General features: G+C 64.6%; 1 protein-coding gene across 1 annotated transcript in view; it reads left to right on the top strand.

Moving 5' to 3' along the window:
- IL10RA (interleukin 10 receptor subunit alpha) overlaps positions 1–5427 on the top strand; it is a 14269-nt gene extending 8842 nt beyond the window's left edge. Inside the window, exons 2-7 of the mRNA XM_019543117.1 lie at positions 404–723; positions 846–1021; positions 1299–1465; positions 1743–1893; positions 2615–2739; positions 3123–5427. Coding sequence (XP_019398662.1) covers positions 404–723; positions 846–1021; positions 1299–1465; positions 1743–1893; positions 2615–2739; positions 3123–4073 — 1890 coding nt within the window. The 3' untranslated portion in view covers positions 4074–5427. The remainder of the gene's footprint in view (positions 1–403; positions 724–845; positions 1022–1298; positions 1466–1742; positions 1894–2614; positions 2740–3122) is intronic.
- The last annotated feature ends 7307 nt before the right edge of the window (positions 5428–12734 follow it).

Here is a 12734-nt window from a genome sequence, read left to right as displayed (position 1 = left end):
CCGCGCCGCGCCGGGCAGGGAAGCCTCCTCAGCGGGGGACTTACGAGTTTCCCTGGCAGCAGTGAGCTTAGGGAGACCAACAGGCAACTCCTTCAGCGCGTCGCCCGCCGCAGCCTCGGGAGCTGGAGCTTGCCCAGGGACATGCAGGCAGGCAGTGGCAGGACAGGACAGGACAGGGAGCCAGGTCCCGCGGCTCCCCCGGGGACTCCTGCCAAGGACGCGGGCCCTGCACACTGGACGTGGCGCCCAAGGATGTGGAAGGGGCAGGGGGCCGGGGGCCGCAGGAGAGCCGGGGCGGGGAAAGCCGTCAGCTGGCAGGCACGGGGGTGGCACGTCCAGCCGAGCCACGGGGCGCTGAGGGGCACAGCTGCTGCCAGCTCCGGGCAGCGACCCCCCTGCCCAGCCCCAGCAAGGAGCGTGCACCCGCAGCAGGGAGAACTTCCCTGGCTCTCCCCTGGCCTTCCCCAGGCACAGGGTTGGCAAAGGTCACTGCTGGCCTCCCCCCGAGGGGAACTTCCCCGCCTCACAGTCACGCCAGCCTTGCCTGGGCCTGGCCCGGACCGCCAGCCTCCCCTCACCGCGCGGTCTGGTCCTCCCCGCAGCCCAGCCGCTGGCAGCCCCGACCCAGGTGCGATTCGTGGCACAGACCCTGCAGCACGTGGTGCACTGGGAGCCCGCGGAGGACACGCCCCGCGACGCCCTGTACAGCGTGGAATACAGGCTGTAAGTACCCCGCGTGCCAGGCCCTGGTGCCCAGGCTCTGCTGGCGTTGACCAGGCGGCTCGGCCCATGGACGGCCCTCCCGCCCCGCGGCCCCGTGCTGAGGAAGCACGCTGTGTCCGCAGGTACGGGTCTGGGAACTGGATGCCTGCCCCGAAGTGTCGCGTGATCTCTGAGCTCTCCTGCGACCTCACCAACGAGACCTTGGAGCCCACCAAGCGCTACTACGCCCGGGTCAGGGCCGTCTCTGGAAACCGCACCTCGGCATGGAACCGGACGAATGCTTTCTCCCCAAGAGAAGGTAACGGGGCGCTCCCCTCACCCTCCTCTCTGGGCACCAAGCCCCCGAGGCACGGAGCTGCCTCGGCCGTGCCCGTCAGCCTCGGGAGGAGTCCCGTGCCGTGGTTCGGTGGGATGGGGCAGCTCAGGCCCTGCCCCGGCGTGGGAGGTAGCAAGAGGCAAAGCCCCAGGGCCCCTGCTGCAGAGCTCGGAGGGCCGTGGGGCTGGGGGAGGCTCCCCGGGACAGGCCTCCGGCGGTCACAGAGCAAAGCTGCTCTCACACGGCCTCTCGTTTGCAGCGACTCTGCGCCTCCCCGGGGTTCATCTGTCGGTGATGGGCAACAACATCCACGTGAGCGTGCAGCTGCCCCTGCATGTGGGCAATGTGACCGTCTCGTTCGCGGAGTTGTACAAGCACAGCAGACAGTACCTTGTGCTCGTCAACAGGACCTCAGACCACGAGCAGGTGAGCAGGGCGAGGTCTGCTCCACAAGCGAGCCCCTGCCATCGCCCCCTAAACTCGACTGGCTTTGTTAGCTGGACCATGCACGCAGGCGGGCTGGCATCCCCGGGCAGCCGCAGCCCAGAGCTAAAGCCCGCGGCAGTTTGGTCGCACCTCGGGTGCTCCCGGAAGAGGGCAGGGACCCGGTGCCACGGGCCTGCCGCCCGGGAACAACCTCAATAGTCAGAGCAGGCCTGGGAAGCAGCCCGCCCAGATAACAGCCTCCCTGTGCCCTGCTCAGGTCCGGTACGTGCACTCCAGCGAGACGATCGTCATCTCCGACCTCTCCTGGGGCGAGCAGTACTGCGTGCGCTTGCAGCCGCGCATCATCTCCAGGCCGAACCCCGGGATATGGACTGAAGAGAAGTGTGTCTCCATCCCCGTCAAGGATGGTAAGGGGAAGGGCTGTGGGGCGGGGCACGCCAGCTGAGGCATCAGAGCTCAGCCCCTCGTTTTGGCTGTGCCACAGCCGGGTCCTGCACTCCCGCAGGGCACGGACTGGGCGCAGTGGGCACGGGGGCTGCCCGCCAGAGGCTGGGACCGGGGCAGACCCACCCTCCGAACCAGGGGGCTGTCGCCGCTGTCCTGCTGCCTCCCGCGGCACATGCAGCACCGTGGGGCTACAGCTGGGAGGAGGGCCCGGCCCCCGGGAGAACAGGCTGCAGGGCTGAGGGGAGCAAGGCCCCTGGGCCGGGTGCAGTAAGAAGCGCTCCGGCTCTCTCCATCACGCCAGTGCTCATGTGTGCACATGCAAGCAGGCACAGACATCCTCCCCCCACACCTCTTCCAACACGCTCACGCAGGATGTCCTGTCACATGCACACACCTTCACCGCACGCAGACGCTCCCCCAGGAGCTGAGGCCCCAGGAAGTGTCACACGTGAAGCGCTCTGAGCATGGGTGCTAGGTCACGCCGGCCGGGGGGGGAGAGCCAGAGCCCCTCCGTGCTCCCCTCCCGCTGCAGGGGGGCCGCTCCTGGCCGTGCTACAGGCCCCACGGGCTGTCCAGCCCCGGGGAAAGGGGGAGGCCGGGTGCCCGGCCATGTGGCACATGCGCGGAGCCCCGAGCCCACCTGCGCCCGCAACCTGACCCTGGCAAACTGCCCCTTTCCAGAGAAAATGGAGCTGATCTCCACCATCGTGGGCATCACCCTGTTCATCCTCACAGCCCTGCTCCTCCTGGGGACGCTCTTCGTCTGCATGTACATAAGGAGGCCCATGAGGACGCCGGCTGTGTTGGTAAGCCAACGGACACAAGCTGGATCTCGTGGCTGTGACTGGGGCCCTTTGCGGGTCGGGGTCTGCCATCCCACCCTGTCTTGGAAGCAGTCTCAGACCTCAGCTGCCAACAAGGTCCCAGGCACGCCTGGCCCTGGGCACGCCTGGCCCCCTGCTCTAGGCCGCGGGCAGGCTCGGTGTCCAGCACCTACCAAAGAGACCTGGCGACAGAAAGTGGCCCCGTGGCTCCATGAGCTGCATGCCATGCCCAGCTGGCCATGCCGGGGTTGGGGCGGTGGCAGGGAGGGCTGGAACAAAAGCCAAGGGATTCCTGGGAGGCAGAGGATGGGGGCAAGGAGCAGAACGAGGCTAACTCGTCGTCCCGCTTTTCCCTGCCCTCGCAGAAATCCCTCATCAAGCAGAGCACCCTGTGGGCAGAGCAGGAGCACTTCTCTGGCGGGGGCACGGACGTGAGCTCTGTCCGGTCCCTGTCCATGTGCCCCAAGGACACCGCGCAGCGCGCCCGCCTCGACAGCGGCTCCGAGCTGGCACCGCCGGTGCTCGACGAGGACTGCACGGTGCACGGAGACCAAGAGCGCCTGCTGGAGGGTTGTGCCCTGCCCACGGACGACTGCAGCTGCAGCAGCACGGACAGCGGCATCTGCCTGCAAGTCTCCTCCTCCGACCTGAGCCAGCCGCCCGGCTCGGGGAGCCAGGGCTACCAGAGGCAGCTGCCACAGGGCGATGACAGTGGCATAAGCCTGGCAAAGCGCCCCCCCAGCCAGAAGGACTATGAGCTGGTGGAGGAAGGGGACGTGCCGCGCCCCGGGGCACTGGGTCGTGCCCCCGCTGCCGGCGCGGGGGAGAGGGAGCACGTGCCGTTCCGGGGGTACCTGCAGCAGTCCAAGGGCCAGGTGGAGGCGCAGCTGATCCTGGACGGTGCCGGGCCTGCCTGGAGCGCTGGCAAGGTGGAGGGCACCCCAGACGTGGGCTCTGAGCCCGTCGCTGCCAAGGGCTATTTGAAACAGGCCTCACCCGAGCTTCCCTGCAGCAGCTCCAGCATGGCCATTGCCCTGGGGGACCAGGCCCTCGCTCAGCAGCAGGCACCTCTGAGCTTGCTGAACAGGTTTGACTCCAGAGCCTGGGACCTGCCCAGCTCCGGGGTACCGGCGCCCTCCCCAGTGATGAAGCTCTTCCCGGACCTGCCGAAGGCACCATTTCCCCTGGGCATCTTTGACACTGGGCAGCTGGGTGCCCTGCCCCTCATCTCCAGCCTGAACTCCAGCGAGTGGCTGAGCCTGGACATCGAGCCGCTGAGCTTGCTGGACGCGGAGTGCAAGGACAGCCGCCTCTGAGCCCGACCAGCTCTCGGTCCGACAACTCCACACTACTTCGCCCTGCCCTGCCCACCAGGCCAGCTGCTGCCATAAACTGTGGCCGACACCTGAATGTTTGCAAGTGTCCTGATTGACGTGTCGGGACTGCAGCAGGTCCAGGTGGCAGCCTCATCCCTGCAAGGGCTGCCAACCGCAGGGCTGCTGGCCCAGGGCCCTCAGAGCTGAGATGCCCAAAGGCAGCTTCCCGGGCCCCTCGCAGCCGTGCAGAGAACATTGCTACGCCCAGGGAAGTGTGTGTGTGGACACAGGGCCCCTGCCAGGCCATCGTCCCAGAGGACAGGTCCCTGCTCCCTGCCCCTCGCTGCCCTGGGGCTGGCTGGAGCTGCAGGGGCCTGCTTGGGAAGCACTGCACCCGACAGTGCTCTTGGGGCACGAGTCATCCCGCGGGGAGGCTTCCTCTGGGGGCTGTCCCATGGCTACGCGCCCAGGTCCATGCCAGGGTCATATCGCGAACAGCCTGCCACTGCCCAGGCACAGGCATTAGGCCCCGTGACGTGGCGCTCCGAGTGCCGGACGCCCGAGGGGGTGCGTTTGCAGAAGGAAGTTCCTCCGCTTTTCCTGGGACTCCAGTGCAGAGGCATGGAAAGCCCCTGGGAGGGCCTGGCTCTCGAGAGCACCATGCTCCCAGTACAGAAACCGGATGCGCTCTCCCCACCAGCCCTGCGTCATGAGTATGATCTGTATATGGCTGCTTTCCAGAAGGGTTGGGGGGAGCTGTGGTCACGGAGCAGCTGCGCAGCATCAAACCGAAACAAGAAGCCCACGCACAAGACTGAAGTGGCTAGATTGCTGCTCTCGCCCCATGACCTGACGTAGCGAGAGTCCAGGGAGCCTGTCTGGGGAACGGGGCGCAGCCCCTGGCCTCAGCCCCATGGCTCTGCTTCAGTGACGAGAGCTGAGCGTAGAAGAGGGGGGTCACACCTACGATGGCCAGCAACAGTGTTTGCCGAGGAGGAGCTAGCCCCGGCCCCGCCAGGAGCTCACGCACCAAAACTGAAGCACTGAGCCCAGAACCACACGAGCCCAAATGCTGCCCCCGCTCCCGCTGGGAATGGGGCCTGCCGGAGGTGAGCGGAGCTGCTCGGGCACAGCACCCGCCAGGCCTTGCCCCGTGTGTCCTCTCCCTGCTCCGGCACCGGGCTGAGACGCCTGCGAAGGGCCATGCAGCTGTCGCGTGTTGCTATGGGCATGGGGATGGCACTTCCAGGAGAGCTGCGTGCCGCTGCCCATGTGAAATGTGTTGCCTGGTTTGTACAAAGAACTGTTATTTATTGTATTTAATTTATAAATCTATAAAGGTTATTTATTTAGGCATTCATGCAGGTGCTTTTCTTTCTCACTAGACAGCTGAGGGTTCCCCTTCAGGGGGCTGGGATGCTCCTGCTGGAAGACACACAAACTGGAGCTTGTAAAACACACATGGGAAAGATCATTTCCAAATCATGCCTGGGGAACAGGAGCAGCCCAAGCACCTTTTCTCCTTCAAAGGGGCACAGTGCTGTCGAGCAGCAGCTGAACGACATTCGTGCGAACGTGGTGTGTGGAGAGCGTCCTGCGAGGACCTGCCAGCAGCAGGGACCAGGAAAGTGGTGGCTGTGGTGTGTGCATGTGCCAGGGGCGAGACACGGTCCCTCTGGCCAGGACGCACGTGCACTCACTTTGCACAGGTGAAAAGGACTCCTGCTACGTGGCAGTGGAGTATCAAAGTGATGTGCTGCGGGGGAGACGGGGCTCCCTGCAGCATCAGCAGTTTCTCAGAAGTCCCCCAAATGTCACAAACTCACCGTGGGCTTTTTCATAGACAAAATCCAGGGGCAAGGCTGTGCCTGGGTGGAGACAGACTTGCCCCTGTGGGTGCACCGGGGGGCTCCCCTCGCAGCGCCCGGCTTCAGATAACATCTGCCCAAAGCTGTGCCCACACATCAGGTGCTCTCTGCCACACATCGTGGAGGATGCCTCCTTGGTGCTCGGGCGCGACAAGGAGGGGCTGGGGGAAGGAGCCCAGCCCCCCTGAGCTCGACTTTCCCAACCTTACCCCATTTCTCTCATTTCCATTCTACCACTGCTGCCCTGCATATCTATTTTGGGGATTTTTCAAACTTCCCCTGAAAAGCAGAAACATCCACACTAAATGTGGCTTCTTGCACCAGCTTCTGATGTCACGGCTTGGGACCACATGGTGCGTGGTGCTCCCGGCGCGGAGGGGGCTGGTGGGAGGAGCCCACAGCCTGACGCAGGTGTAGGAAATAATGCGCCTCTGACTCAGGGCTGATGCAGTGCTTGGCACACTCTGTTAAACATTTCTGCAACGCTGTGGAAGCTTTACAAAAGGCTCGGGCACACGCACATGCGCACAGGGCAGCCCGAGGAGCAAGTTCCTCCAGAAGGACAGGGGAACTCGCTAAACCTCAAAGTGGAAATTCCAGCTTCTTACACATTTTCCTGCACCAGCTCATAGCTTGAGCCTGGGAGGAGGTTCACGGGAACTTTCCACTTCGGCCAGCTTCAGCCTCCAGTGGGCTTCAGTGACCCCTTGGAGCTGCCCGTGCTTGATGCCAGCATTTGCTGCCACCTTTGGTGTCACGCACTAAATGTAATCGGGCACCGAGCTGGCCGGGGCCCCGATCTGCACGCCTGCAGCCGGTTTCTGCAGGACAGTCGGTGCCTCCAGGAGCAGGATTGGCGCGTCTCACTGCACCTTCCCCCGAGCCCCTCTGGTTTCCTCGGGCAAATGGCTGTGTTTGCTCTCGTCAACCAGCTGGAACGCGGGCAGCTAGACGGGGACGCCTGGGAGAAGCCCCCGTACATGGGATGGAGAGGAACGAGGAGGAGGGGAGGGGTTGGGATGTAGCTGGGGTCTGGCGTCTCCCCCACACACAGGCTCAGCCACGCGCCAGCGCCTGGTGCAAGGGCAGAAGGGGAAGGCGACCGGCAGGTGGATGGAGAGATGGCAGGAGGACCGGGCCTGGCTACCACAGCTCTATTAGCAACACAAGTTAGGTGCCTAGGACAGAGAGGCAGATGCACGCGCATGCAAGCGCAGAAGCACAGCTCCACCCAGTGCTGGGCTGGATCCAGGAGAGCTGGGGACGGCCCGTCCCCGCGCCAGGGCGACCGGGCACCAGATGCCCGTCCCTGCAGCTCTGCAGCACAACAGCACGGGCTAGGGGTCGGGGCTTCTCCCGGGAGAGGGGCACAAGGCCCCGCCAGCCTGACCCAGGACGGCTGCAGCCGCCTTCCTTGGAGCTGGCTCCTGGCCCAGGCTGTGAATGGCTGCAGCGACTAGGTGAGGGCGCCGCACGCGGGCGTGTCGACAGCCCAGTCCCCTCTCTGCAGCCGGCTCCGCTTCCTGTTGTTGTCCCCGCTCAGCCCGCTGCCGGGCGGCAGACTTCGCGCCTCGCTCCCAGCCCCTTTGTTGTGGCTGCGCTGCTCCCCTGTTTTGTTCTCGCCGCCTCCGCGCACGTGCCGTGCCGCGCGGCGGGCCCGGGGGCTTCTGCCCTCGGAGAAAACAGTTGGGAACGAAACACCCGGGGATCCTTCGTGGCCCCCGCCCGTGCGCCGTCTGCGCGAGGCGGGGGGTCCGGGCCCGGCGCGTCTGCTGGCCGGGTGGCATCGTCCGGGCCAAGCAGCCTCTTCTCCCAGCCCCTGCCCCGCACAGCGCAGGGACCGGGCGCCCCCGCCCCCGCCCCGCACGAGGCCGCAGAGACAGCAGCACAAGCATGGGAGCAGGAGGAAGCGGTGCTCCGGCCTCCAGGCAGACGGTGAGGCCGACGGACGTCAGATGCAGAGCAGTCCTGTGCCCTGCTGCCCTCCCGGCTGGAGGCTGTGCCCGCCCGGGGAGCCGCCCTGCCCGCAGCTGCAGCCCGCTCAGGCCCGAAACCGTGAGCCTGAAAACGCGGAGTCAGCAGGGGGGCGGCGCGCTCACTTTCGTTCTTGTTCGCTTCCCCAGGGGGAAGCGGGCGGTAGTCGCATTTCCTCAGCGGCACCTTCCCTGCTCCCACCAGGGCAGCCTTTTGTTTCTATTGTTTTTCAGATAGGTAGGGAGTAAAGGGAAGGCCCGGGGCGGTATAGGACCACTACTGAATGGGCAAAAGCAATTGGTGACAGATGGGAGGACGAGGCTGAACTCCTCAACGAGCTCTTTGCCTCAGTCTTCCTAAACGAGGGGCAAGACAAGTCTCACAATGGGTTGGTAGAGAGGCAGCAGCTGGGTGCCAGACCACCAAGCGCTGACCCTGAGGATGGTGCAGAGTCACTTGGGAGGACTGGATGCGTTGAAGTCAGCAGCCCGGACGAGCTCCATTGCACGGCCCCTGGCCAGAATATTTGAGCACTCGTGGCGCACGGGCCAGGTCCCAGAGGACTGGAAAAGGGCCGATGCGGTCCCTATTTTCAAGAAGAGGAGGAAGGAGGATCCAGGCAACTATAGGCCAGTCGGTCTCACCTCCATCCTTGGCAAAGTCTTTGAAAAGATTGTTAAAGCTCATATATGTGAGAGCTCAGCAGGAAAAATTACGCTGAGGGGAAACCAGCACGGGCTCGTAGCAGGTAGATCATGCCTGACTAATCTAGCCTCTTTTTATGAACAGGTTACAAAACACCTGGACACAGGAGTAGGGGTAGATATCGTTTACTTAGACTTCAGGAAGGCCTTCGATACGGTATCCCACCCCGTACTGGTGAACAAACCAAGAGGCTGTGACTTGGATGATTATACAGGCTGGTGGGTGGCAAATTGGCTGGAGGGCCGCACCCAGAGAGTGGTGGTGGACGGGTCGGTATCGACCTGGAAGGACGTGGGCAGTGGGGTCCTGCAGGGCTCGGTCCTTGGACCGATACTCTTCATTGTCTTCATCGGTGACTTGGACGAGGGAGCGAAGTGTACTGTGTCCAAGTGCGCGGATGATACAAAACTGTGGGGAGAAGTGGATGCACCGGAGGGAACTACAGGCAGACCTGGACAGGTTGGACAGATGGGCAAAAAACAGAAGAATGCGATTGAACAAGGAGAAATGGAAAGTGCTGCACCTAAGGAGGAAAAACGTCCAGCACACCTACTGCCTAGGAAATGACCTGCTTGGCAGCACAGAAGCGGAAGGGGATCTCAGAGTCCTAGTGGACTCCAAGATGAACACGAGTCGTGACAAAGTAGTCAGCAAAGCTAACAGCGCTTCATTGTGCATTGCCAGATGCATGGCAAACAGCACCAAGGAGGCGATACTTCCCCTCTATCGGGTGCTGGTCAGACTGCAGCTGGAGTACTGCGTCCAGTTTTGGGCGCCGCAATTCAGGAGGGATGTGGATAACCTGGAGAGGGTCCAGAGGAGGCCACTCATATGGTTAAGGGCTTGCAGGCCAAGCCCTACAAGGAGAGACGAGGGCACCGGGATCTCTTCAGCCTCCACAAGAGGAGGTCGAGAAGCGACCTTGTGGCTGACGATAAATACATCCTGGGGGCGCAGAAGGGAATCGGTGAGGCTCTGCTCACCAAGGTGCCCCTGGGGGTCACAAGAAATAATGGCCATAAGCTAGCAGAGAGCAGATTCAGACTGGACATTAGGAGGAACTTCTTCACAGTGAGAGTGGCCAAGGTCTGGACTGGGCTCCCAAGGGCGGTGGTGCTCTCCCCTACCCTGGGGGTCTTCAAGGGGAGGTTAGAGAGGCATCTGGCTGGGGTCATCTGAACCCAGCACTCTTTCCTGCCTATGCAGGGGGTCGAACTCGACGATCTATCGAGGTCCCTTCCCACCCTAACGTCTATGAATCTATTCCCTGTCCCTGGGGCCTGCACGCCTGGTGCCAGCCTGCCTGCACGTTCCCGCCGTCCCCACTCCCCGCCGTAGCACCCCCAGCGCTCAGACACGCGCGGGGCAGCACTCCACAGGCCTGGCGTGAGCTCCTGGCGTGCACGGGGCTGACGGCTTTTGCTGCCTGGCAGCTTGCAGGGGAAGTAACTGCTTCCCCTCACGGTGCCACAGCGGAGAACAGCTCGGGCCCTCGCCGCCCAGCCATGGGGCTCCAGGCACTCTGGGAGCACCTGAGCATGCAACCACCCAGCACCCCATGAGAAAGGGGAACGTGGCCTGAAATCTGGGCTCATCCCCCATGCAGCCCCTGCCCTGGGAGCAGGGCACAGCCAGCAGAGCCAGGATGAAAGCGTGGAGGGAGAAGTGCTCTGAGAACCGAAACAGCAGCCTGAGTTTCTGTAGAAATCCAGCAGCTTCCCAAGCTGCTTTTTTAAGGAACCAAAAGCACTGGACTGCCCCTGGGGGGCAGGGGAAGTCCCCGATGGAGTCAGCCCAGGGGCAGGGGCTCGAGGGACACATCCAGTGGCCATCAGGCCTGGGCAGTCCGAGGCTGACCCTCAACCTCAGCTCCGTGCAGCAGGCCGGTCCGGCCAGCTCGGTGCTGGGGAGCACAGAGGGCAGGAGCAGCCGCTCGGGGGCTGGATCCTGGGCATGGAGGCTGCCAGCTGCTGGGTGAGGAGTCAGGAGACCCCCAAGTCATGTGCTGGCACAACCACGTCCAGGCACCTGCTTGTTTTGCACCCTGGGTGCTCGGCTCTGCCAGCACGGGGGCCAGGGAGGCTCCACCAGTAAAAGCAGCAGCCTGATGCACAAGAGGAAGTCGCTCGCAGCAGGGGCTGGCTGCAGAGACAGGGCTGCTGCAACGGCCTGGCCTGCCCGTTGTGAAAAAGGAAACAAAACAAGTGCCTGGGGAAAACCCTGAGCCCCACTGCAGGACAGGCCCGGGGGAAACTTTAGGGATCTCCAGGCAAAGCCTGAGAAAGCTGCCCAGGCCACGGGTTCCGTGGGACGCGGGTACCCACGTGGCCATCCCTGCCCCCGGGAGCAGCCGCTTCCCCGAGCGCAGGGAGCACGCGGCACAAGTCATCCTGCCCCGTGCCGGCAGTCGCTGCCTGGCTTTCTCCACCTGCCGGCGTGGCAGTGCGTGTTGGGGCATGGCAGTGCACGTCAGCAGGACCCGGTGATGCCAACCCTCCGCAGACGACCCATGGCTCCCTGCAACTGACACCGCAAGTCCTGGGGCCGAAGCCATCGGCGAGGAGCGCGCAGGGCCGGGTCTGTGCCAGGGACCTGGCACTGCTGCAGCACAAGCGCAGGGCAGCGCGTGCGGGGCAGGAAGGTTTCTGCGGCCACGGGCAGGAGCAGGGCCCCGTGGGCTGGGAAAAGCAGGGGCAGAGGCGTACATCTCCCAAGACACCTGGGTCCCTGCCGCCGGGCCCACGGCCATGCTGGCGTGGCCCCCTGCTCATCTGTGCTGCACCCCAGCGGGGCCGTGCGAGGTGCTGGGGCCGCCCAGCAGGCCTGCAGAAGCCCTCTCCCCCTCGGCCCCGGTGGAGCGAGCATCGGTGCCACGGACGGAGGAAGCCACTGCCCCAAGGCAGGGCCCTGCACGGGGCGAGCTGGTCTGCTTCCTCCGTAGCCCCCTGCACAGGGGAGGCAGTGGCCCGGGCCCAGGGGCAGAGACACGAGCGGGGAGACGGCGCCTCTGATGGGCAGGGGGAACTCGAGTAGCAAAGGGCTGGGGCAGGCATCAGCCAGGAAGCCCAAGGCAGCCTCTCCAGCAGCAACATGCAGCGACTCTGTGGGCACACGCAGGTGTGGAGAACTAGCCCCCCGCCCTGCACAGGGTGGCAGCACAGGTGGCACCCCCAGGGCGCGGGGCTGCGGGAGGGATGCAGGGTCCCCTGCTGGAAGAACGAGCCGCGATGGCAGAGCCCCGTCTCCCCGCCCACCCTGGCCCGCTCTTCCCCTGCGCTGGGGAGCTGGCGGGGGGCAAGCAGTGGAGACGGTGCCCTGCCCGCGGGCATCCCCCCAGGCTCAGGCGCAGTCTCAAGCCCGAGGGACTCCCTCCTGGATTCAGGGCCAGAGACTGGGATGGCCACGACCGACGGTCCCTGCCCGAGGGAAGCGCGTCAGGCTCGGGGCGCCTCACCTGGCAGCGCCAGCGCCTCGGGTGCCGCGTCACACGCCTCTGTCTTGGAACCGCCTGTACCCGCTGCCCGCGTCGCTCATGGAGCCGCTGACGGTGAACGGCGAGGCCAGCTCCACCTCCACGGACTTGTGGCCTCTGAAGGGAGCCGGATGGAGCCAGGGTGAGGACGATGCCCCAGGCTGCTGCCACGCAGCCACCCCGCTGCACCTGCGCAAGGGGCTCTCCCACAAGCCCCCAAGGGCAAGGGCTGCAGCCTTTACCCCACACGAGCTCTGCAGGCCCAAAGCCAAGAGGAGCATGCGGTGATGACAGCCTCTGGCACCCAGGCCCCCTGCCCTGCTGCCCCGGGGGGCTCCTGCCCCAGCTCTCCCCCCACCCGCAGCCTTGGAGGGCAAGGACGTGCTGCCACACACTCCCTGGACTGACAGGGAAGGTCACAGCCAAAGCCACCGGCCCTCCCGCCAGCCAAAATCCTGGGGCTCAGCCTCTGCCATGGCCACCACCGGCGCCAGCTACTCACCGGATGTGGTACAGGTTGAAAACGAAGTTAGGCCCTGGGAAGACAGAGACAGAGAGAGAAGACGACGTTAGCGGAGAGCAGCGAGTGCACGGTCCCTCAGGTGCAGGACATGGCCCCGCATACACGGCTGGAAGGCCCCC

Source organism: Crocodylus porosus, unplaced genomic scaffold (assembly GCF_001723895.1).
Source record: "Crocodylus porosus isolate Cpor-Errol unplaced genomic scaffold, CroPor_comp1, whole genome shotgun sequence".
Classification (NCBI taxonomy): domain Eukaryota; kingdom Metazoa; phylum Chordata; order Crocodylia; family Crocodylidae; genus Crocodylus; species Crocodylus porosus.
Note: the sequence above shows the minus strand (reverse complement) of the source record. Positions and strands in the feature narration are given on the sequence as shown.